Source organism: Schistocerca piceifrons, chromosome 11 (genome assembly GCF_021461385.2).
Source record: "Schistocerca piceifrons isolate TAMUIC-IGC-003096 chromosome 11, iqSchPice1.1, whole genome shotgun sequence".
Lineage (NCBI taxonomy): Eukaryota > Metazoa > Arthropoda > Insecta > Orthoptera > Acrididae > Schistocerca > Schistocerca piceifrons.
In genome coordinates, this window is record NC_060148.1 from 75612923 (window position 1) to 75640017 (window position 27095).

Below are 27095 nucleotides of genomic sequence, written 5' to 3' on the forward strand. Positions count from 1 at the left end.
CTAATTGGTTACGATTTCCCACTATACTGTTGTCACGGCGTAAACACGAGACTGGCTTGCCCACTTTGAGAAAGGTTTTTCTCTACTCGAAACCACGCTGGGCAGCGGCAGTTTAAGCTCTGGTTGTTTTTCGCAAAGACGCAGTAACATTTCTTAGCCAAGAGGACTTTTCTGAGGGAAGTTGTAATTTTCTCTTACTTCTATTCCGACCTCCGTGACAAGCTGCTCTCGTAAATGGCGTTAGCAGCAGAGCTTCGTGTTCATTCCTACCGTCTGGCATCACTTACACAATCTGATAACGACTTCTTCCTCAGAGGTTAAACGCAGCAAACATAGTTCATTTTGAAATTCGTTTGTGCTTCTATCTCTTTAAACTGATGTCTGCATATCACTACCGCAAACATATCAGATTTTTTGTGAACAGAAATAACACTCCAGACAAGAAGACGGACTGCATGTCGTACAGACAGATATGCCCTTCGATATCCTGCAGTCTGTGTTGGCAGCTTCAACTGCACTTAGTCAGGGCTGGGAATACGACATGACCCTGGTTTCAGCTGTAGAAACAATCTGTACCTGTCAGTGACAGTTTCCGTCCACCCCTGTCCGACCATGTGTACAGGTCTAAAGCGGCTGTAATGTTTCTTCATCCATCCTTAGATAGTCCCTGAAATCGTCACACTCAAGAACTGGTAGCAGCTTTAAGTGACAGAACTGGCCTCTTCTTTGCAGCCATTTCTTCACCCTGAACTTTGGTCTCTTCTGTTCCTCACGCAGTCACACAGTTCCTGCAAACAGCGGCAGCAAAGTAAAGTAAATTCATCCTCCGCCCTGCCCCACTTCACACGGCAGACCGGCGGTCTGCGCGGCGACGGGGAAACAGCCCAGCATGCCGCGCGCTGAAACCTGCTGTGGCAGGGAGGAGGGAGACCCGCTGCACGCTGCAGCTGGCGGGGTCAGCTCCACTGCGGGGGCGGGTCACGCAGTGGTGTGGCGAGGTGGTGCCGCCGGAGGAGGGGGGTGTAGGGTGGCACACGACATTCCCCCTTCCACAAGTGCCACATTCTTAGGCGAGCGCAGCTCTTCCGGGCGAATTGCGCTGGTGAACTCTGCTGGGAAACTGGCCCAACGTATTATTTCCGTGTCACCAGGAGGCGGGACGCAAGAACACTGCCGCTACGTTGCTCCGAAACAAACGCATCACTCGGCACATTTCACGAGAATTCGCAATTTTCAGTTTCTTAGTCCCTGTGGTGCACTTTCTCCAGGCGACGTGTAAACCGCCCTTTCGAAAAACGGAAGACGACCAGTAGTTAAATGTCTGGACCAGTCGCGACCAACATCGACTCAGAGGAAGGCCTCGGCGCTTGTTGGTGACTTCACGTCGGCTAGGCACGGCGAACGCCAGGTCTGCTGCAGGCAGAAACGCCTGGGCGTGCTTATCACTATAAATCTCTTATTTTTGGACAAACTGTTTGGTATTGTTTTGGATTCTGCAGTTTTATTTAGATGAAAGATTTTCTTACTATCGTAAAGATACAAATAAAGATCATACTTCTGAATTACTGAATTCTGTTGAAACAAACGTAGATCAATATGAGAAGATGATTTGCCCCATTGCAAGCTTCGGAAATTTTACATTCAAGAAACTATATTTACTTGATCCATTTTGTTATCGAAACTTACCCCAACCCCCTTACAATGAACTCGTTTCTTTTATTTATTTTCGTTTGACATCCTCACTGAAAATGTGAACTAATTTACATGTGTCAATGTCCAACTGTTGCCAGTCATTAGATTACAGTCGTTTTCAAAGAAAGGAATTCTAAACAGGAAATGAAACAGCTTCATGCATCTAAAATACTGCTGAGCTTAACCTTTTTTAAACATGCATATTAGAAAAAAAATATTCCCTCCTGCAACTGAAAGGAGAAACTTTATAAGATAAAAAAATGTTATTTGATAAAACAAGCATCTCTCTTTTGCCTCTTCTGTCCCCCACCCCCTCCTCCAGCGTGTACAATCGCAAGATATTTCATTAACATTCAGTGCTCCTCACCCCATAGTCAACCAAGATACCTAAAGAAGAGCACCAATATGTTCACAGTTTCTTGTAAAAGCAACCCAGTACAAAAGTAACTTCCTCCGATTTGCAAATAAGATAAAGCAGCACGAATTCTGTTGCTTCTGGTCCATGAAGTTGTTTCTGTATGTCAATCCCTAAAACAGGCGGAAATTTAAGTTCAGGAGTACACTATTTGTCAAGAAGTGTAATGAACTGCACAATTAATTGATTGCAAAAATCTCTCAGAACAATGTGTGTTGGTCGACAACAGCCAATAGTTTCACATTTTCCTGTGTCAGGGAAGGAGACACCACCATTACGTTTCTGCCTGCAACAGACGTGGCGTTCGCCGTGCCTAGCTGACGTGACGTCACCAACAAGCGCCGAGGCCTTCCTTTGAGTCTGTGTTGCCGCGACCAGGCAAGTGGATGTTTCTCAGACATTCGCCACTGGCCGTCTCATGTATTTTGTTTTTTTTTTCCACAGTCCGCTTGTCCATGACGTTCATAAAGGTACAAATATTTTGTGAATCTATTTTGATATTCTGTTGCAAAAACGTTCTCGTCTCTTACATTCTCGCATCACTTTCGGATGATGAACTAGTGATAGACTCCTTGGTGCCGAGTATAAGCAACTTTATTTCTCCATAATTTTTCGGCAACCGGACAGCCGATAACTGAAAACTATCCTCTCACGATTTAACACCTTCCGACTGCAGGTGTTCATGAAATACGCCTTATGGCGATGGCTTCATGTCCTATAAAACATACGGTAGTTTGTAACCCCTAACACAAGATTCACACGTCATTTTTAACTTACTTTTCTTCAGCGTTTTGTAAAATATTGTTTTTCCAATATCACTGTTACCGTGAATGACCGAAATTGGAGAATGTCGACTTTCTCCGGTGAATGTCAACAGATACCAAATACGTCGGTGAAAGATCGAATATTTCATTACACTATTGTACATTCGGACCCTCTCCGGTGTGTGTCGACAATCACAGATGTGTTCTGGTGGAGATCCAAAACAGAAGAGTCAAAAAAAACAATCTACTGGCTCTCTCCCGCCAAATCCTTTGTTCTGCTCGGAGTCGATCAGCTTTGTCAGTCCTACGCAATCTTTGATAACGCCAGCAACGTTTTCTTAATTCTTTTTCCGGTACCCTAATTTATACTAAATGGATACTGTAGTAAATCGTGATCTTTTTCATGTAAAGTTAAATGCATTAATTGCGGGTAATGGAGAAGACACCCTGTTTTTATTTTTCTCAAGAAAAGTGTTCTAAAACGCTTTCTGAAGTGGTTTCCGCTAAAATTAAATGCAACACACCTTTGGATGCTGACGATTAAAACGTTTCGATGTTTTAAAAATTAATGATAAAGAGAAGTTAATTGTACCATTAAAACCAGGGGAAACGAACATACAGTATTATCTTACCAATGAAGAATTGTACAGTATAGTCTAGTATATGAAACTCACATCAGAATAGGCCACCGAGGAAGAACACGCATGCTTAAAGAGTTCTAAGTTAAATACAAAAATATTACGTATGGACTTGTAATTTTGTATTTAAATTTATGCAAACAGGGTCAAATGAAACGCAGTGCACCTAAGAAAGGTATTGTTGTGAAGCCAATGGTTAGTTCTGAATTAAACTCAAGATGTCAAGTTGATCTGATAGATCTGCAGTCAGACAGATGGCGAATGTATGTTCATAATGGTGTGTCAAGATCATTTAACGAAGTTTGTCCAGCTACGACCTTTGAAAACTAAAAGAGCTGAAGAAGTAGCGCATCACGTTCTTTGAATATTTTTAACACTTGGTGCACCAGCAATATTGCAGTCAGATAATGGTAGAGAATTTAGTAATCAAGTCATATCCAAAATATGCGCTATGTGGAAAGATGATAAAATAGTTCATGGGAAGCCTCGTCACAGTCTAACAAGACTCAGTTGAAAGGGCCATTCAGGATATACAGAATACGCTAACTGCATAGATGAACGGTAACGACACAAATAAATGGTCACGTGGTTTAGCCTTTGTTCAATTTGCCAAGAACACTACATACCACGAAGGAATACGCCATAGTCCTTATGAACACATGTTTGGCGTTAAAAAGAGGCATAGCATCGTCTTTTTTGCCTGGCGAACACATAGCAAATATTGAAACTGAAGAACTAAGAAATTGCCAACGCTTCTGAAACCGAAAGATAGCATGAAGAAGCTGTTAATGCTTATATAAAAAAACTTGACCTGTGGTCATACCGAAAACCACATTCCAAAGAAAAATATTTAAGAGGACCTACAAACCTACAACGTCTTCACATCAAATTCTGTCTGAAAAACAGGAGTTGATTTCTACAAAACGAGCGGCCGCGAAAGAAAATCTTCTACTGCAAGCAACAAAGATGTTACGAACCTCACAAAAACAATTTCCTCCTGTTCAAATTGGTGATTTTTGTTGCGGTGTTCGTAGCGACAAACAATTCTCTGTAGAAACGGCTTACGAAGTCACCGCCACACTTTTAATAGCGGGCCGACCGGTCCGCTGGAACAGTGAACAGAAAGATGAAAACCCAAACACTCTGATTAAATAAAAGTCGGTACCTATCTTTATTAACGAAGATACACAAACAGTAGTGAACTCCGAATCTACAGAAATCTGTCTAGTTCGAGTCGGAGCAGCTAGGTCAGCGTCGGCTGACTACAAACAACAACTCTGCTGCGATGAACACACAACTGACTAGCAAGTACACAATTCGGTGGCGAGTATACAACTGAGCGGCGAATACAGAACTGTCCTAGCGCTCGCGACTCCAGCGCTTAAGAAACCCAGAAGCCAGCAGTGGCGCGCGCAGACTTGCGGCGATTTGCTGTCTCGCTGGCGCTGCTTATGCGGACGGCGTCCGGACTTTGATGCTGCCAACCTTTTGGCAGCGGGCTCGGGTGGCATTACTGGCTAGGATATAACACTCCTCCCCTCCAAATCGCCGCACCGTCGTTGAATAATGACGTGGCGAGCGTCGACGGCGGGGGACGGGTCTGGCCGCAGGCGTAGCAGAAGAGAGCGAGGCGGAGACTGTTGTCGGTGGCAGTCCCCGGTCCGCACCCCAGCATTGGCTGCGCGGGGCCTCGGGAAACACCGACTGAAAACCGAGGTCAGGGTGCACGCCTGTGACCACAGGCGCAGCTTCTGGTACTGGACGCGACGGGGCGTCGGGACCCACGAAGAGAGGCAGCGTCTCCTGACGCTGCGTCGACGGCTGCTGAGTGGGCGCCGGACAAGGCGCTGCGGTGTCAGACTCCTTGGGGGTGCCCAAGGAAGGCGGCTGCAGGACAGGCTGCACAGCCACCGCTTGGGAAGGCGGCCCGGCTGAGGGGTCGACGTCCATCAGCTCCGAAGGCGGTGGCGACTGAAGAGGGACCGCAGGCGCCGGAGCGACCACCTGGGGCGCTCCCGGATGAAGCTGCGCGGGAGGCATCAACGGGACGGGCTGTCGGCGTGGTAGCGGCGACGGCTGCTGCTGCTGCCCTGGGGGCGGCAGCGAAGTCGGAAGGCGCGGCTGGAACCCGCCGCGGACCAAATCTGTGGACAAAGAACGAGCGGCAGAATCCGGGCGGCCAGCGCGGCGCAACTGGTTCTGATGCCTCCTGTGCACCCCAGTAGCACCTTGAACAGTATAAAAACCGCGACCCTGGACACTTATCACGGTACCACGTTCCCAACAACGGCGACCGTGATAAACTCTGAAAAAAACGGCGTCGTCGCGCTGAAAACGCGTGCGATGCTCAGAAGCGGCGGGTCGATCCCAGTGGTGCAACAACCGTAGTAGGGTGCGATGACGACGGCCGTGGAGAAGCTCCGCAGGCGAAAGGCCGTCCCGTGGCGTGGTCCGGTACGACGACAGGAACGTGATGAGGGCCTGCTGACGAGAGTGCGTAGCACGAAGGCGGTCCATATGATCCTTGAATGTGCCTACAAAACGTTCCGCTGCACCATTCGATTGAGGGTGGAACGGCGGAGTAAGAACATGGCGAATGCCATTGGCAGAACAAAAACTTTCAAATTCAGCAGAGGTAAATTGTGGACCATTGTCAGACACCAAAACTTCTGGAAGACCCTCAATACAAAAAATTGAAGTCAACGCCTGTATAGTTTGTGCAGACGTTGTAGACTGCATGGGCACAACAAACGGAAAATTACTAAATGCATCCATCACGATTAGCCAACGAGAAATCCAATACGGACCAGCGAAATCAATATGTACTCGCTGCCAGGGACCGGCAGGGCGTGCCCACTCAAAATAGCGTTGAGGCGGAGCAGCTTGGTGTTCGGCACACGTCGAACAATCTGTAGACATCTGCGTAATCTGCTTATCAATGCCGATCCATGTACAATGACGGCGGGCAAGCTGCTCGGTGCGGACCACTCCCCAATGACCTTGATGCAACAAGTCGAGGACCTTGGATTGGAGCACTTGGGGAACCACTACACGAAGCTGGTCATTCTCGGTGCGTAACAGCAAAACTCCGTGCGAAACAGACAACAGATGACGTTGCGGATAATAGCGACGAAGCACAGGATCCGATATGTCCTTTGCCTTGGACGGCCAACCACGTTGAACAAAACGTAATCGTAAACTCAGATGAGGATCCGTAGCTGTCTCACGTGCCACCTGACGATAATCAATCGGAAAATCCCGGAGGGATTGATGCTCATCGGCGTCAATCTGATGGCAAGAGTCGTCAGAGGAATCGAAGACATCATCCGCAGCAATCGGCAATCTAGAAAGCGCGTCAGCGTTTGCATGCTGAGCTGTAGAGCGATACAGTATCTCATACTGGTATTGTGATAACAAAAGAGCCCAACATTGTAGTCTCTGAGCTGTCCGCTGAGGAACTGGTTTAGACGGATGAAACAGTGACGTCAGGGGCTTGTGATCTGTTACTAAAGAGAATGGTCTTCCATAGAGGTAATGATGGAATTTTGTGACACCGAACACAATAGCCAACGCTTCCTTGTCCAATTGGCTATACTTACACTGAGCTTTGTTGAGCAATTTAGATGCGAACGCAATAGGACGTTCGGTGTTACCGACTCTGTGAGACAACACAGCACCGAGGCCGAAAGAAGAGGCATCACAAGCTAACACCAGAGGCTTGTTAGGGTCGTAATGGACCAGACAACGATCATTCAATAAAGCCTCTTTAAGCTGCTGAAAGGCTGATTGGCAATCAGCTGACCACACAAACGGAACATTCTGACGGCGGAGACGATGCAACGGTGCAGCAATCTGTGATGCATTAGGTATAAACCTAATATAATACGTCAATTTGCCAAGAACTGCTTGCAATTCATGCAGATTGCGAGGGGCGGGCAAATCACGAATAGCTGCTAAATGTGACTGGGAGGGATGAATGCCTTGAGCATTAATAACATGTCCCAGATACTCCATCTCCGTAAGGAAAAATGAACATTTATCGATGTTGCAACGTAGGCCTGCCTGAGACAACACTTTAAACAAACACTCCAAATTACGGAAATGTTCAGCAGGCGTCCGACCGGACACAACAATATCGTCTAAATAGTTGCAACACGATGGCACATTAGCCAGAAGTTGTGACAAAAAACGCTGAAAAACAGCTGGAGCTGACGCACAACCAAAAGGCAAACGCAGAAAACGGAACAACCCCAACGACGTGTTTATGACAAAATACTGTTGTGATTGCTCGTCGAGGAGCAATTGCAAATATGCTTCACGGAGATCAATTTTGGAAAAGAAACGAGCTTCCCCTAACTTATCCATCAGCTCGTCCGGTCTAGGCAAAGGAAAAGAATCAATGACAGTCTGAGGATTAACTGTCGACTTAAAATCAGCACACAAACGTAACTTGCCAGACGGTTTCTTTATAATAACTAAGGGAGAAGCCCACTGGCTCGCTGAAACGGGTTGAATAACACCGTTGTTTTGCCAACGACGAAGTTCATCTTCTACAGGTGCCCGGAGGGCGTGGGGCACTGGACGAGCACGACAAAATCGAGGCTGAGCATTATCTTTTAACGTAATATGAGCGGCAAAGTTCGCAGCACAACCTAGTTCGTCTTTAAACATGTCACTGTATCGGTTACACAAATCGGTTATGCTGTCTTGAGGAACAACGACAGAATTAATTTGCAACACATTGTCTTGTATAGACAGGCCAAACAAGTCAAAACAGTCTAATCCGAAAATGTTTACACTGTCTGTAGCGCGGAGCACTGTGAATGAAACTGTTTTCGTATTGCCACGGAATGTGGCTGGCACGCTACATACACCTAACACAGGAATTTGTTCTCCACTATAAGTAGCCAAAGAATGTTTTGCCGCTGAAAGTTTAGGGCGGCCGATAGCCGCATGCGTAGGACTATTTATGAGAGTCACAGATGCACCAGTGTCTAATTGAAAATTGAAGGTCTTATCCTGGATGCGTAGCTTCACAAATAGTTTATTACACTGTCTCTGGATCGGTGCAGTGGAGGCGGACGACACAAAATCAGCGCGTTTAGCGCGTGTTCGCTGCTTACGACAACTCGTGGGTTGGGCGGGTGGAACAACTCCCGCTTCACTTGCAGTCTGTACATTACTTTTTACAGCGTTTGAATTACGCTTGGGTCGCATAGCAGAGGGCTGGGTGGGTGGCTTATTGCGAACAAGTTTATCACCCACACGAACCGTGGCAGAGTCTTTAAACGCGACCTTCTGGGCGGGCTGGCTTTGAAGAACATGAATATCCATGGGCTGGGCAGCACTAGAATTTTTCTTGCGTTTACGCAAACAAACAGTCTGGATGTGTCCTTTCCGTTGACAAAAGTGACAAACCGCGTTTCTTAACGGGCAACGTTCACGAGGATGAGCAAGAACACACTTAGGGCAAGACTTAACTCTAGCATTTTGCACACGCGGCTGACGAATGTGTTTAACATGACGCGGCCGGCTAGTGTTTACAGTCTGACTCTGCCGGTGGGGCCGCGGGCGTGACATAACTTGCTTAGCACAGGCAATTTGAGAAATACATGGCTGATCTAACTCACACTCAGCATAGTCAAAAGTATCTTGGGCTTCAATGATGTTCATCACAGTCTTTAATGACGGGTCAGGCAACTTTAAGATAGCAGCACGAATACGAGAATCTGCAATGATTTGAGTAATAGCGTCTCGTAACATGACATCACTGTAGGAAGCTCCACACACACAATTAAATCGGCACTGACAGGTGAGGCCCCGTAAATCTGTTAACCACTGTTTATTAGATTGATGTGGCAGTTTCTTTAATCTGAAGAACTTGAATCTGGCTGCTGCCACATGAACTCGCGACTCTAAATACTCAGCAAGCTTGTTAACAACAACGTCATAGTCTAAAGCTTCTGGCTTGGATTCCGGTAACAACTTTCAAAGTAGTCGATAGACTTCCACGCCTGCAGTGGAAATTAAATAAAGCTGCCGCTCAGTACCCGTGATTTTGTAGACTGTCATGTGCGCCTGCAACTGCGCGAAATATTCTCGCCATTCTTCTCTTGATGCATCAAAAGCACGGAGAGGTGGTGCTGCCTGTGCTTGTTCCTTTTGTGTTGGTGGATTAGCCGCTTGCTTCCTCCAGACTTTGTATTTGCTGACTCTGTAACAAGATCAACTGTTGTAATTCGGCAGACATAGTGAACACAAATTAAACCAGCCCCCAAAATTTTATCTCTATAATTAGTATAACAAGAAACAAGTTGAACCAGCCCTGCACACGAGTTCGGAAGACCTCGTCGCCAGTTTTGTGGCGGTGTTCGTAGCGACAAACAATTCGCTGTAGAAACGGCTTACGAAGTCACCGCCACACTTTTAATAGCGGGCCGACCGGTCCGCTGGAACAGTGAACAGAAAGATGAAAACCCAAACACTCTGATTAAATAAAAGTCGGTACTTATCTTTATTAACGAAGATACACAAACACAGTAGTGAACTCCGTGTCTACAGAAATCTGTCTAGTTCGAGTCGGAGCAGCTAGGTCAGCGTCGGCTGACGACAAACAACAACTCTGCTGCTATGAACACACAACTGACTAGCAAGTACACAATTCGGTGGCGAGTATACAACTGAGCGGCGAATACAGAACTGTCCTAGCGCTCGCGACTCCAGCGCTTAAGAAACCCAGAAGCCAGCGGTGGCGCGCGCAGACTTGCGGCGATTTGCTGTCTCGCTGGCGCTGCTTATGCGGACGGCGTCCGGACTTTGATGCTGCCAACCTTTTGGCAGCGGGCTCGGGTGGCATTACTGGCTAGGCTATAACAGTGATAATGTACGAATACAGGCCCTGATGTCGACCGTGGTCTTACAGATAGCCGAAATGTGTTAGCGGTTGTTGTGGGAATAGATGACTCCGACTTCTATAAACTGGCAAATAAAAATGGTATCCTCAAGCAGCTTTACACACGTGATCAGTTCGTAATTTGTAAACAAAAGTTACTTTCCATAGGTGAGATTTCTTTTCGAGAGACGTCGCTGGGAGATGCAGCTGCAGTTAATTCTAGAAGCGGGGGACAAGGCTATACAAGGCGTCGTTGCAAAAGGAAGAGTTCCACAAATAAATGCAGTTGTAAAAGCAAGGGACTCTTGTGCAATTCAGAGTGTCATAATAGTTCAAGTTGTTGCAATAAATAAGATTTGAATCATAATTAAGTAATTTTTTACAGCTTATTTTCTTCTCATGTAGAATGTACTGTGTATTTTAAGTTCTTGGTCATTCCTTTGAGAAAGAGGCGAAAAATTTACGTCAGACTTGTGTCGTTTTATAGCGACTGAATTAAATGGAGGAAGAGGAAATTATGGTACAAGTTGTCTACAAGAGGATTTGGTTGACAGGGCATGTTGTGAAGCATCAAGGAATCTTCAGTTTGGTAATGGAGGCTCAATTGTAGGGAAAGACCGAGGCTTGCCAATGGTAAGCAGATTAGAATGGATGTAGGATGAAGTAATTACGTGGCGATGAAGAGGCCTGCAGAGGATAGACTACTGTGGAACACTATCAACACACAGACGAATTGTTTTTCTTATTAATTAAGCCCAACAGCAAATAACATAACTTTTCATTACGTACGTCAGTTGTGTATTTATTGACAGAATATTTGTTTAATGTAGCCTCTAGCACATATACTTGTGATTTACTTGTGTATATATCTCTATTAGTTTCTGCAAACAGCCTTATGTTAGGGAAAAGTTACGACTTGAACGCAGTTTTCTTATGGCGACTGTCAGCAAATGATGGTTATTACAGGGTGTATATGTGCACAAGGAAAAAGAATTCCCGGATTTTCCGGTAAAAAATGAACTTTCTCCCAGGTGAAAATAGACTTTTTCCGTGTTAAGTGACATACTATTCCTGGAAACTGTAAAACTTATCAATCGTTTGAATGGTTGTGGTTTTATACACCGGCGTAGAATTTCCCGGCACTTTAGGAAACGAAATTCAGGGAAAAAAAAACACTTATTGGAAAGATGGCTGATGCACAGCAACATGTACACTGTATATTTTCGTGTTACGAAAGTATCAATTCGAATGCCACCAACCACCGCATGTTACTTTCTGAAGCATTGAAATCGAGATTACGATGCGTTTTCAAAACCAGTCATAGCTCATGTCACGTGATCTCGCCAGTCGATGTAGTGGATATTCAGAGCACAGGACACGATGTAGGCAGCCAACAGGAACATTAGTGTCAAGTAGCGCGAACACACAAACACGAAACGTTCATGGTTTAAACTAACATACATAGTGTTGCTACAAGAAAAGGAAAGCTTTCACATATTAGTGTCTAAGATTAATAAACTGCAAGAGAAGTTAAACTTTCACATATAATGTTTATTTTCTTTTTTCTTTTTTTTCGTGTCACTTAAGATACACTACACAAACGGGCCAGTAAAATTTGTAACAACGACATACATGTCTGATCTTCTGGGTTCGAAATTATTCTAAATGGTCGTCCTGAAAGGGTTGATTTTTAAAGGAGATCAAATGCTCCGTGATTTAAGAAACCCATCGTACATTCTCGTACATACATCATCTTGCGTAAAAGGAAATTTACTATGAGGTAACGCTTTTCAAACAATCATTCGCATTATTTTCCCGCGACCTGTTAGAAATAGGATCGTTTCAGCAGTTGCCAGAGAGCGACAGGTAAAGGGCGTCACCACGCTTGCGCAGCTACGACGACGCAGGAAGCCCGAATGTTCGTATGTGTAAAACCTTGAAAGATCTTATATTATGTCATGAAAGAAAAAAAAGACATTAGAGAATACTCCAAGAGCATGGGAATTTCGTGCACCATACTAAAATGCATAATTCGGCTTGTAGTGCACATTTGCATGTCCCGATTCGGATGAAAATTTTTTGAAGTACCGATACTGTATTATCTCATGTTTGGTTCTTTGTTATGGCATAATGCCAAACGTACTAGAAGATGAAATTGTGCACTTGAAATTCAGCGAACAGTTGAAGCTAGCTAATAATGTGGAAATAAACACTTAGTTTCAAGTAAGTTAACTGCCTCTGCGGAAAAGGTTAATAAACCCAAATTTCTTTAGCAAACCGCCAAAGTAACTTCATTGTTCTGCAAGGCGACTAATGGTTGACTGTCAGAAAGGTGAAAAAAGTCTGAAAGTAATAAATTTTAGCCTTCCGTAATTATGTGAATATTTTATTTCACTTGATAGCTCCGGGCACAGAAAAAATCCGAAATGTTTTCATTTCACGCGAGAGCAATAGACGAAGAGGGAACAGCAAAATCACTAAAACGTAAACACGAGTCACGTGGAGACTACCCACCCCTCCACCACAACTCAAGACTGCTCTGTGCATAGCCCCCGTATCTACGATATTTCCGAACCGGGGTAATACAAGAGGTTTTTTTTCATATTTTCAAAAAATATGTTCACTTTGTAGCGCTCATCTTTCTGAAGGGTTTGATCCATAAAACACACGTGTTCGAGGAAATGTGAGACATGTTATTTGGTCAGAAGTGTGCCAAAGTGCAATGCCACGCCTCTTCACACAGCATTTTTCTATCGCTCGTCACAGTGTTTCGCTCTGTGAAATTCGAACGTGGAATATTGTGTAATGGAAGCCACCAAACTATATTCAAGACAGTGGAAATTAAAATGTCCTGCGCTGTCCCACCTGCCCCTCCTAAAAAAACTCTGAATTAATATTGGCTGGGATTATTTGCAACCCGAAGAACAAGAACTCTTTACAAAATTTGCACTCTTTATTGCTTATTAGCTAACAACTTGCTGTTTTGTAACATAAAATTATATATAGGATACATAAAACCAGTAAAGGCAAGAGACAAGCGAGACAGTACACATTTCTTCAATCCGTAAGTCCTAACATTTTTCTCCCTACTCTTCCTACAGCTTTACATGGCGTGCTTCCTTTTCTGGGAAAGAATCTATTACCTCATCAAAGTTCGTCAAACGTTTTGCTACATGAGAAAAGGACATGTCGCTGTCTAGTACTGAAAAAGCTGTTAATACAAATAGTAACCAAGACTGCTGTGGTTTTGTCGATCTGATTACGCGTATTTTGTCACTGTCTGCTAGACGAAATAGGCCTGCCTAATATTGCAGCAGTTTTTACACACACCAAATAAACAAGATGTTTTGGCTTTTCTTTTTAATAACACCACATAATATAATTCAGAAAGTACCAATATCAAATTCGTTATTAGGCCACCTACAAGCAAAACGTTTGTGTGTTAGGAAACAGTTACACATTTCAGTCACACTCTCTAGCTTCTCAAGCATGACATCGGAAAGTAGTAGTACGAATCTTGATATAAATTTGGAATCGTCATATTTTTCCGTAATATGTGTGATGTCCCCGTTTCTTCTCCTTCCTCGTCCTAGCAAACAACCTTGTTATCACTTATTTTGTAACCATTCCTGCCAGTGTCAATTATTCTCCGGTTAACTCCACTAACCCTACCGCAATCACCGGTTTAGTTATCCCACGTTTATTCTCCGGTCAGGCGTTATTTCGTGTTCTTACAACGCGTTTTCCGCGCTACTACCAGAATACAGCTTTAGCGGCTGCTATCCGGGGACTGTGCGACTGGCCCTTACTAGTGTAACGGTCTGGCCAAAACTTTCCTGTCAGAATTTCCTTTTCATGGATACACCGACAAGATAATAAGTAATCTTTCTTACCTCTTATTCCTGTTACTCGTTTATTTCCACTCTGGTAGTCTCAGCCTATGGATTCCGCTAGTAATTGTAACAACGCTGATCATTCGCAATCCTAGTCAACCATATAAACAGCGATTGGCATTCACCCGTTCGGCTTTGTTCCGCCCAGCTTGTGTAGCCCTGTCCCCTTTTGTCTGCAGGAAAGTTTATTTCTAGATGCGACGGGGATTCCCCTGGCATACACATCACGCACACTACGCACGCATACAAAAATTCAACTTATGATTCATTCAGAAATCGACTTATAATTTGTTCAAAATCCTACAGTTATGCGTTTCAAAATCATATGACGACTCGATAGACCAAAGTGCGCTGGATGCTAGGCGCTTTGAGAAACGATGTCTTTTTCGTCAAGAATACGAATTTTAGCCCCCCCCCCCCCCCCGCCTGAAACTGCTGCCAGGGACAGATACCTTGGTTTGCCATTCGTCCCCTAGACCCGAGCCTGTTACGCATGCGTGAATGTGCCAGCTTAGGCGCGTCAGTGAAATTTTTCCGGGTAGCACCTGGCTGCTTGCTACTATTGCTCATACAACTAACTGCCACACTTCTGTAACCAGAAACGGGAGAAGGTACTGCTCATGCGCGACTCGACTGCGCTAGAGCTCGCTCGCAACTGCTCAAAAGAATCTAATGTAAGCAGTTGTGACGTCACGCTCATCGGAGGCAATGTGTTGTCACGAGGTCTTCCTAAAACCTTTCACACATTTTGCTACTGGCAGACGCTTCTATGAGCACTGTGTTTTTATGTTGTACATGGCGCATTTCCTTCGCAACTCGAGTGTTATTTTCGTTTTCTATTCTCTCGTTCACGTTTTATTGCTGCAGTATTATTCTGCAGTAGCGAGATACAGCAACAGCCTTTGTTAGAGCGTTGGTTCTTACTAATCGAAGTTATAAAAATTTATCTGAAAACTAAACCTGTGAAAAATTCCCGCAATTCTAAAATATTTCCGGGTTTTCCCCGGTTTTCCCCCGGATGAAAAAATTTCCGGATTTTTCCCAATCTCCCAGGTCGTATACACACACACTGGTTAAAAACCATTTTGGCCACTGCCATTTGTAGCATTTTCCATAAGACATGTATTGCTTCATGAAACAAACAATGAATGGTTACGTATTATCCATGACTTTAGAATGCACTGGCAGTACACAGACATTTTTTCTTATTGTTTATTTTTTGTTTACACGTCAAGCTCCGTAGGGCCAAATTGAGGAGCAAATCTCCAAGGTCATGGAGCCTGTCAGTACATGAAATTACAACATAAAAGTGATGACAAAAATAAAATGTTAACGAACGCGAAAAAGTCAATCCATAAAGCCAATCAACAATACAACAAGAATCACCTTAATTTTTCAAGGAAATCTTGCACCGAATAGGACTGGACCCATGAGGAAACACTTCAATTTCGATTTCAAAGCGCGTGATGTACTACTAAGATTTTTGAATTCTAGCGGTAGCTTATTGAAAATGGATGCAGCAGAATACTGCACACCTTCCTCCACAAGAGTTAAGGAACTCCGATCCAAATGCAGGTTTGATTTCTACAGAGTATGAACTGAGTGAAAGCTGCGATATTAGCACATATTCAAGTTAATTTTTTTTCTTTACAATTTTAATATTCTTTGCGCTATTTGGTGTGGAGCACAATTAGTCGTGTATTACTAGCGGTGGATATTTTACCAAAAATTAATTCAGAGTCGTAACTACTGTGTGTTCAATTTATGTCTCTTATTTGATTTGTTTATCTACACGTTGCCAACCTAACTAAGTATATGCTGAAACTTAAGTCTGTTCCCTTGTGTGTGTGTGTGTGTGTGTGTGTGTGTGTGTGTGTGTGTGTGAGTGTGTGTGTGTGTGTGTGTGTGGTTAGGGTGCGTTGTAGGACGTTGAATGTGAATGTAGTATCTGCCAGGCCGGTCGGTGTTGCCGAGCGGTTCTAGGCGCTACAGTCTGGAGCCGCGCGACCGCTACGGTCGCAGGTTCGAATCCTGCCTCGGGCATGGATGTGTGTGATGTCCTTAGGTTAGTTAGGTTTAAGTAGTTCTAAGTTCTAGGGGACTGATGACCACAGCTGTTAAGTCCCATAGTGCTCAGAGCCATTTGAACTATTTTTTTAGTGTCTGCCAGAGCGTATTAATAGTTTTCATGTTCAGCTGATTTTCGATTTTTTCTTTAAATATTTTTGAAAGGGTTCATGTAAGAGTAGGGACAAAGGGGTTGGGTGTTTGTATTCCGATAATCATCATCCTTTGAAATGTTATTCTACTATTGTATCTGTTAATGTAAGTAGTGAATTACTCTTACATGAACTCCACAAAACACTTAAACCAAAACTGAAATCAGCTGCACATCAAACTTTTCAACCACTCTGACAATTATTGCATTCACTTCCAACTTTCTGTAACTCTCACTGAACAGAAGTAAACAGTTTTCAGCATATAATTCGTTGGGTTGGCAGCATGTACATAAACGAAAGAAGAGGAGACATGAATTGAACACACTGTAGTTACGACCTTAAATTACAGCTTTTGGTAAAATGTCAACAGCTACTGACAGGAGAAAAAAAGAGTGAACACAAAAATGTGTTGACCACGTGAGAAGAAACGCAGATTTGCGCCAAAAACTATTTAAGTGTAAGTAATTACCTTTTCACACAAAAATACGATTAAGTTTTATAACCTACAAGCGTCATATCGAAACAAACTGAATCATTCTACATTCCACCAAAGATGCCTTAAAGCGAAGGGCAAAACGCGTCTTTAGCAAATAAAGTACACTGCAGCAAGAAAAAAGGGTTCATTTTACCAAAGGAAACGATCAACAGCTGTACATACTTAGCAAATTACATCTTATGACATACCATCAAATTAGTTTCTGTTTAGCTTCTGTAGGTCAATTTAGAGTATTGTAAATATGAAAGTGTTCCATGTCACTGCAATTCTCATTTCGCTTGTTATCAAATGCCGTTTAAAAAATTAAATCGATCCATGCTGAAAAACTGTAGTTACCTTCACATCTCGATAGGTAAATAAATTTTGGATATTTATCATGCAACCAAATATTGGACTCATTAGAAGTTATCATTCGCAAAAAAAAAAAGTTTCGATTTCTTGAACCGTTTAGGAAACCTGGGGCCGATAACAGCCACGTGGTCGACGAGGAGCAGGGCGAAGTGTGGGCCGCATGGCGGGCGACCCGCCGACGAACCACTGAATCATCTGGAGAGCGGTCACAGCTACCGCTCGGCTCTCAACTTTAAAAACAATTTCGGCATGTTGACTATATTTCATACGCAATAATGTATTACCTGAAATGAACTATAGGCAATGCCCACGCAATGGCTTTTCACCTCTGAAAGCTCATTAAAAATTCGTGTAATGGTTTACGTAAATACGATGGAGCACGCAACCACTACGAATAACAAAAAGAAATTCAGTTCTTTATCGACAAAAGGCATCAGGTCGTAAGACGAAGAATAAAATTTTTTCACCGAACCGTTTCCTTTAAATCGGATGGTAAGTGTTTAATACCTGCCGCCGCGTCTACGCCAGAGCGCTTCGGCGAAAGTTCGTGTGGCCCGGGGTTGTGTGACTGACGTCACGCTCAGCGCGTTCTGTGATTGGCGGCGCGGCACCGGTTCGTGTGCAAAGAGCGACGCACGTGGCAACCGAGTCCCAGCCCCGCGGTTTTTTTGGTGGGAACGGGCCTTACACAAGTTTCTGCCCATGCGCAACTGGCGTGGCGTATAATTCCCTACCGGCCTAATACATAGGGTTTGATGAACAATGTGCGCGGTTCGCGGCGTGCACTGCTAGCCCTTACCACTCAATTACTTGCTACGTCAATGCCACCACTTGGTAGCACCCGGCAGCAAATTTATCTACGTTCGCCATAAATCCCGCTAGCGGCAGCATACACCACAGACACACACTATACATAGTAAAATCAGATCCGACATCAGCGTATGTTATACTGAGGGGGAAAAAAAATTATTTTCTGACATTCTGAACGAGATGTTTTAAAATTTATCGTACAGTAATACATTTGTGGGACTGAGAACCATGAAGCACCTAATCGTCGATTGTTAGACAGTAGCATTTGTTCATGCTTCTGACATCTGTTGGGTCAGTTTATCTGTACTGTAGGGCCACATTGTACTTATATCTGAACACTCACAGAGCTGTCACTGGTTTCTCTGATATTCACTTAAATATAGGGGGCCGAAGACTAAGTCCTCTTGGCCGTTACGGCTCTTAGCGCCTCACTTGTCTTCTAGTAAAGTCACGTTGTCGGCAGATGGTACCAACTGAATTTAATCATTTACGCAAACTGCTGTATATGTCTGGAGTTGGCTGTCTACTGTGAAGAAATCGGCTTTCCAGTGGAGTAGCAACGAGAACTCTATTGAACGTGTATTAAGTGCTAACAGAAAAGAAAGCCGACCGAAGTGGCCGTGCGGTTAAAGGCGTTGCAGTCTGGAACCGCAAGACCGCTACGGTCGCAGGTTCGAATCCTGCCTCGGGCATGGATGTTTGTGATGTCCTTAGGTTAGTTAGGTTTAACTAGTTCTAAGTTCTAGGGGACTAATGACCTCAGCAGTTGAGTCCCATAGTGCTCAGAGCCTTTGAACCAGCCAGAAAAGAAAATTACCTGGAAAAGCTGGCCGCAAAGAATTTACGGCATTCAAGACGAAATCCGTTGTCACAGAAAGTGACTAAATCAAGCGTGACTACAAGCCAACAAGGAAGTGTACAATAACCGTAAGTTTTTAAGTGGATGCAACGTAATAACGCCCGATTTAAGGCCCAGAAGTTTATTAGTTAACTAACAACAAATTAATTAGGAACCTTGCCGAAAAAAATACAAAACCACGAAAAGTTACACAAAAAACGCGAAACGGAGGGTAGTGGAATCTCAAACATTATTCCGTTCTTACCATAAACTACTTAATTATGGACAAAACGAAATCAACAAAACCATTTCTTCCTTTTTGCAGAGAAGTTACGCCTATTATTATTACTATTACTATTATTATGGACAGCTGCTCATGAATGTGTTGGTGAGCATAGCTGTTAGATAGCAGACATTAATTTCGAGCTATCACATTTATCTGAATTTAAAAATTTGTCAACACCCAGAACCTATACCTGCGAGGGACTACAGGCACATCGAAACAATGCCCGACGGAATGTGGCGCTATTTTCCGTTCGTTCCACATTATTCTAATGCAAGCTTTCAGCTATCAGATGACTGTAGCATTACGACGAATAACAAGCAGCGAATTATTAAACACTGGACAGGGTAATTTAACACACCATTCGCCATTCGTTTGTTCGCAACAATTCTATTTTGTAATTAAAGTACGACAATGGATTAGGAGCAGGTCTGCCGTGAGTTGGGCGACAAACCAGACAAAAGCGTGCAGAACAACATCCACAGCTTCCTGAAATTCCAGCACACACCCCATTCGCATGACGTTCCACAAACCGACGTCCTTATATCGACTTCCCGATGCCGCTTCTGGGTGGTTATATAAAGCCTTAAAAATCGATTTTTTTGAAGCCGCTTCTAGTTGCCTGTTTTCCAATTCCGCAATCTATTTTCGCTTTCATGTAAACGCATCTGGTTTTGAAACGTGCTTGGGCTGAGAGGTTTCTTCTTATTTTTAAAAACTTTCAGGTAATATGGACGGAGTGGCTTTTTGTACATTGAAGGACAAGTAGAAATATTAGATCAACTATTTACACCTCGTCTACGTGCATAGGAATAGCAGTTGCACAGACTAAATCAGATACCTTAACAGCTCTTTTCCTGGTGCCATATTAAACTGGACAGCAAATGCGTTTCAGGCCTTAACATGTAACCACGAGGCCGAAAAGCAGTTTGCGAAATTCGGTTTTCGTCTTTCCGATGAGGTGTCGCATGTAGAAGCCATTTTAAGGCATGTACACACTAGGACCTAGGCTAGCGTCACCAGAAGCCCCGTCTTTAATGGGAATGGCCATTTTTTTCGTTCTGTGTCCCGCTGACTATCCAATGGGAGGCAAAATGCCCCGGCTTTTTCGTAATCAGAAGTGACATTTTGTTTCATTTTGTGTTTTTAATTATTTCTACGTCAATTTCGCATGACAGACATGTCTAACATTTTCGTGAGTCTTGCTTTGTCTATAATTCAAAGATGCAATACAGAAGCTGTATTTTGGTCACAGGATGAGGACAGGTGTGGACAGAAGATTTCCCGTCATCACGCTCGCTGAAAGTGACTCAAGCGTGAGCTTCGCGATTCGTATCCATCATTTACTGCTGCAGAAATAACGGACGGATGCAACAAGTTTTCGTTAAAGAACGTTACAGGGCTATCAACTTGCAATTGTACTTGCAGTTACGAACTAGCTATTCACTGGTAGATGACATACATTTACAGTAGATGCGACCGACACGATGTCTTCGGATTGTTTGAGAGAACAATGAGAAGCAGGCGGCAGTTTCAACACTAGATTCGGCAAACCTGCTTCAGTGCGCTCCATTCTCTGTTGTGCGTTGTGTGAAACTAACTCCTGCCCTTTAATATGGGGAAACCATGGAAGAGTAGTTCGCTTTTTTGAAGGAAACCACGACTATGCGAAGGTAAAATGTGTGCTGCATCGTTCAGTTTTTTCCACTGAACAAACATGGAGGGTTTGCCGATATAACGCATCACACGAAGAAAATGAAGCACCTGTTGGCAGTTTCTTCGGGAACTGACAGTGTAACTTACTTTGTTAGTACGAATGAACTACAAACAGACGAAGATGAGAGCATCGCTACCGCAAAACACACACGTTCTTTCCGTTAAAGGACTACATGGTTCTTGTCATCCGAGACCTGTTTCAGAAGAAACATGTTCTAGGACAAAATGCGAGTGCATCTAAGTGAACGTTTTATGGCCTTACGCAGTACGTTAAGTTCAGTCAGGATTTGAAGATGCAATGTCCCTGTGATGGCTGATGATGCATCAAATGACAAAAGCTGGAAGCTGGTGCCGATTCTAGCTAGATAATTCATTCGTGCAGAAAGTTGGTCAGTGCAGCGTAATCTCTCTTCAGAACAATGGCGGAGAAACGATAGCATTATTAGCTAACTGTAGTCTGGGTATTTTAAAAAAAGAAAAAATATAGTTTACGAGATTGTCACATTTTGTGCATATAATTGGAATTTCAACGTTGGTACGCACAAGATGGCAGGAACAAACAATGTTTATTGAAAACTGAGCAGCGTTCTCGAGATGAGCACTGAAGGCATCCGTTGTGCTGTCCACGTGGTACAGAGCGGAGGTAGAGTGCAGAAATTCTTCCAACTGACACAGAAACAACAGCGAATTAAATTTTTCCAGTATTTTCAGATTTACACTCAGCGTGTGGGGAAACTGAAATCCTTCTGTGATTTCGTTGATACTGAATACAAACAAGTTCTAGGTAGTGTTAACACTAGATGGTTGTCATTGTTGCCGGGAGTTGCAAGAGTTATTGATCTGCATAAACCTCTGAAATGGTGTGATGTATTCCATACACTTAAAAGTACAGGTGCTTCATTTAAAAAATATAGAGACGCATGTGAGGTTTGCTCGTGCTTTACCAGGCACAAATGTTGTCGTGGAAAGAGTATTTTCAACTGTGAATTCCTTTTGGATTGCTAAGAAAAATCGTTTTACGACAAACTATTGAAGCAATTTTAATAGTTGAGACTCGTTATGAAGATCTCACCTGCAAGGATTTCAGCAATCTGCTACTAATCTAGTCAAAGCTTTCGAAAGCTGTTAGGTATTCTGATAAGTACAAAGTCAGTAGCAGTGCACGCCATACAGTAGCTGAACGGTTTGCGTGTTTTAGACGTGTACATTATCGTTCATTTGTCAGAAATCGTTCTATCAGCTTCTCAGTATTTTCAATTGTAGTCAGTTTCTGGAAAAACAATCAATTATCATATGAAGCAGTGGCATTACAAGCATGTTCTGAAGTGCATTGTTAGAATGTGTCTTTATGTGTATAAAGTTTAGTTTTTATGTATTTTAGTAAAGCAATGCAGTCACATATGCAGAATAGTTTCTTTTTGTCCAGTGTCCTGTTTATCGCAATTTCCGCAAATACCCCGTTTCGTCATGTCGGAAAAGAGGCCGAGAACTGTTCAGTGTGTGAAGACGGCAAATCCGGCCGGCCTCTCTTGCAGCTGGGTCTGCTGGCGGGAACAGCAAAGCGCCGCCGTCTGGCTGCCGCTGGGTCCCCACTGCCGGTGCTCCCATGTTCGTCGGCTCAGCAGCGACTAGCCGTGTGTCTGGAACGGCTGTGGAAGTTTCTGACGATAGCCACCGGTCGCACTGAGTGTGTTTTGTTGTCCGGTTTCGCTCTTTAAGTGAAACAGACGGCCATGAGAAGCTCTGGAATTTACAGTACCAAATACATTAGCTGGCCGTTATTCTACGACCAGCATGAGAATAAACCGGATGTAAACATTACACTGTGTAATATTTGGCTTTTGCTGGAATCTCACCGAGTCGCGTTTCACGAGGAGCGGCAGCCGAGCTGACTGCAGTACGGTAAGGATACGTTTTGCGCTGTGCGTTACCCGTACGTCGGCTGAGCGGTAGTAAGGGACCACAGCTTTACCGGCAGATCTTGTCCAACTAACCTGCCGTGATCTGAACCCTGCAGTTAAATCGTGAGAAGGGACGAGCAGACAATATACGTAGCTTAGAACGTCATTTAGTTTTTGAAGAGAATGAAGTAATGTTCGGCACTATTCCAGCAATACCGCACGCTTCTTGGCGGACCGAAGCTAACAGTGTTGTAATTAAAAAGAAGAGTGACGGAAATTCTAACTCAAACACCGGAAAATAGATCTGCGTCAGATACGTGTAATGCAAAAGCGTATTGCACAGATCCAGTACGGGAAGGTCAAGTGTGGTCCGGGAAACGTCACTACGTGCCGGTAACGTTGGAAGCCAAGATAAGAGCGTAGGCAGTCGGAAGGCTGGAACACCCTCGCCTGGTATAAAATATTCTGTACACCCGTATATCAGTGGTAAGATTGTCATCAACCGTGTGTCTTGATATCTATGCAAAGGTTTCACAAGGCCATTGAGTCATATTTGAAGAACAATCTTTGTAAGAGGAGAAACGGCGAGATCGGAATCTTACGATAACGGCCTGGAGGGAATAAGACTAAATAAAAAAGTATGAGAAGAAATTATCCTGGTAAGGCACCTAGCCAAGAATCGCTCTGAAAGATGCGATGAATGGGGAAGTATGGCTTGTGGGTGAAAGTGGCCGTCGTGAGTACTCGTGACAGGTTTATTGCAAATTGTTGTGTTTACATTCGTTATGCTCACGTAATTTTTTTAATTTAAATATTATGTACCTCGTAATGGAATGTTTTCGTGTGTTTCAGGAATACGTCCACCGGAACCACGTGCTGGCTGGGTACGGAGCGCCTGCCCCCCCTCAGCCGGTGGCCCGTGCCGCTGGCTCTGCTGCCGCTCTCTCGTGGCGACACATCTGCCGCGCAGTTAGCGTTCCGAAAAATTTAGTCAGTCGTCTTCCTTGCTACAAGAAGACGACAGCCACATGTTACGTCTGTCGGACGAGACGTCGTGGCCCAGAGCCAAGAGTCGAACTGCAGCCTCCCCTTCTCCGTCAAATTTACTTCCAGGCTGGGCTGTCCGGCCGCGCTTCGCGACACACACGGCGTCCCTCCAGGCGGCCTGACCAGCCGCTCTGCTCTGCCCTCTCTGACTCTCCACATACTTACAGGGCTTCAGAATTAGTCTTCGGAAATCGGTTTCCTGACGAAGTACGATTCAGTTCTAAACAACATTGCAAAAAATAGAATTTGAACATTACCGAGCGCCATTAACCAATACTGGTTTTTTATTTACTAATAGCACCAAAATAAGAAACTTCGTAATTAATTAAAATTGTGTAGTAAACTGAAAAATTACTTATTACCAAATGAATAAACTATAAATTCTTCATTTGTGTGGCCATAGTCGCTTCATAATTCTCGAGTGTATTTTTGTTCTGTCGTTGCAACTACAAAAATGCGTGATTTTTTCACCGGACACGTTTCGCTTTATTGAGGTACAGCTGATATGTTTTTCGTCAACAAAGCGAAACGCGTCTGGTGAAAAAAGTCACGCATTTTTGCAGTTGCAACGACAGAACAAAAATACCCTCAAGAAGAAACTATAGTGTACATCAACAGTACTACTCAATGTCGAGCAATCAGGTTTTACTTCATTTAAAGTTTGAAAACTCGAACTTTTTGTACCGGATTTTAACTTCTCGTGATTACGCGTGTTTTCATCCGATTAGAAATCAAAAATAAAATTTTTCTTTTTTCGTTAATTAAAACGCCAAACTGATTATAAAATTATAAGCTACGTAATACAGAATGTTACTGGCGAGAACTGCGTTAGAGTTTACACTAGTTTAAGATTACAACGGTACGTTCTCACATTCAGGCATTTTGATTTGAAATGCTCACAGTGTTTTGTACTTAAAAGCCGTGCGAACCCTTGAACGCCGATATTTTCGGGTGTAATTCGAAGTGTGTCGTACTACTGTAGTAAACAGATCTCTGAACGCCGCACTTGGATTTTTTTTTTTTATTTTTCAACAAAGTTAGGCACACGATTATCCTCGCAGTGTGTCCCACTATTTCGCGTGAATCGGTGCGAGGTTCACCTTTCAGTTAGCGCACTTCATCACGAAGGATAATTTAATGTTTTCTTCAACCCGAAGGGCGTTTGAGAAGAAAAATAGTCTGTGTGAGCTACACGGCAGCTGCCAGATGTAACGCTATCGAAATTTCAGCAGACCTGTTACCAGTGGACGTCGAAAATATAGTTACGAAACTTAATTCGTACTTCAACCTTCTTTTCCTGATGATGCTTTCTATCTATACTGATTCCAAAAGTGACTCACTAATATTACAACAACCACAGAATACGACGTTTCTGCGTGTTTTTAAGTGCACAATTTTGTACGTAACTTCTCTGCAAAACAGACTGAAGTGGATGGCAGAGTGTTCGTCGAACCACTTTCACACGATTTTACATTTCTGCTCACTTAAAGCAATTTGTCAAATCCTGCTTTACTTTGAAATCATGTGAAGATATGAATAAAAAAATTGTACAGCTTCTTTCAGACACTCCTTCATTATAGAGAATGTATCATCTGCACGAACTGTGGCCTGACTGTTAACATTGCCTCCAAGGTCAGTAGCATACGACGTGGACAGCAGAGCATGCAACACACGTCCCTGAGACGTGTCTCAAGCTACTCCCACACCTGTTGGTAAGTCTCCTTCCGAGATACCATGCTGCGTCCTCCAGATACTAAGCTATAGTTCTGAATGCGATATACGAGGAATGCGAATAACATCATTTATATTCATTTGTAATACAGTTTTTCAACAGGGAACGTCTGAAAGGCTGTTAAAATCTGCAGTAATTAAAAAATTACACCTCATTTTTGTTTCTCGAATTTCCTAAGGACCGTGAGAGCTATGAAGTGGTACATTTCGGGACGTTTTACCCACGAATCTCTAGTAAGTAACAGATATTTAATGAAGGATGTCGTTTTCTTACAAGGAAAAGAAGAATGGCTAGTAAACAGCAGAAGACTTGACTTGACCTTCGCCAAAAAGACGTCGTATATTTACTCGGCGACGTGACGTTTTGTTCACAACACCTCCAGTCGGATGAATGAATGTGGAACGTGGGAAACTTGTTATTGTTGTTGTTGTTGTGGTCTTCAGTCCTGAGACTGGTTTGATGCAGCCTACATCCTTCTGAATCTGCTTAGTGTATTCATCTCTTGGTCTCCCTCTACGATTTATACCCTCCACGCTGCCCTCCAATACTAAATTGGTGATCCCTTGATCCCTCAGAACATGTCCTACCAACCGGTCCCTTCTTCTTGTCAAGTTGTGCCACAAACTCCTCTTCTCCCCAATTCTATTCAGTACCTCCCCATTAGTTATGTCATCTACCCATCTAATCTTCAGAATTCTTCTGTAGCACCACATTTCGAAAGCTTCAATTCTCTTCTTGTCCAAACTATTTATCGCCCATGTTTCGCTTCGATACATGGCTACACTCCATACAAATACTTTCAGAAACGACTTCCTGACACTTAAATCTATACTCGACGTTAACAAATTCCCCTTCTTCAGAAACGTTTTCCGTGTCATTGCCAATCTACGTTTTATATCCTCTCTACTTCGACCATCATCAGTTATTTTGCTCCTCAAATAGCAAAACTCCTTTACTACTTTAAGTGTCTCATTTCCTAATCTAATTCCCTCAGCATCACGTGAGTTAATTCTCAATTACCCTCGTTTTGCTTTTGTTGACGTTCATCTTATATCCTCCTTTCAAGACACTGTCTATTCCGTTCAACCGCTCTTCCAATTCCTTTGCTGGATCTGACAGAATTACAATGTCATCGGCAAACCTTAAAGTTTTTATTTCCTCTCCATGGATTTTAATGCCTACTCCAAATATTTCTTTTGTTTCCTTTACTGCTTGCTCAATATACAGATTGAATAACATCGGGGAGAGGCAACGCCCCTGTCTCACTCCCTTCCCAACCACTGCTTCCCTTTCATGTCCCTCGACTCTTATAACTGCCATCTGGTTTCTGTACAAATTGTAAATAGCCTTTCGCTCCCTGTATTTTACCCCTGCCACCTTCAGAATTTGAAAGAGAGTATTCCAGTCA

General features: G+C 43.5%; 1 protein-coding gene across 1 annotated transcript in view; it reads left to right on the plus strand.

Annotated features, from left to right (window-relative positions):
- The first annotated feature begins 889 nt into the window (after window positions 1-889).
- LOC124719715 (cortactin-binding protein 2-like) overlaps window positions 890-27095 on the plus strand; it is a 90099-nt gene continuing 63893 nt past the window's right edge. The window contains exons 1-2 of the mRNA XM_047244919.1: window positions 890-1161; window positions 23761-23877. Coding sequence (XP_047100875.1) covers window positions 890-1161; window positions 23761-23877 — 389 coding nt within the window. The remainder of the gene's footprint in view (window positions 1162-23760; window positions 23878-27095) is intronic.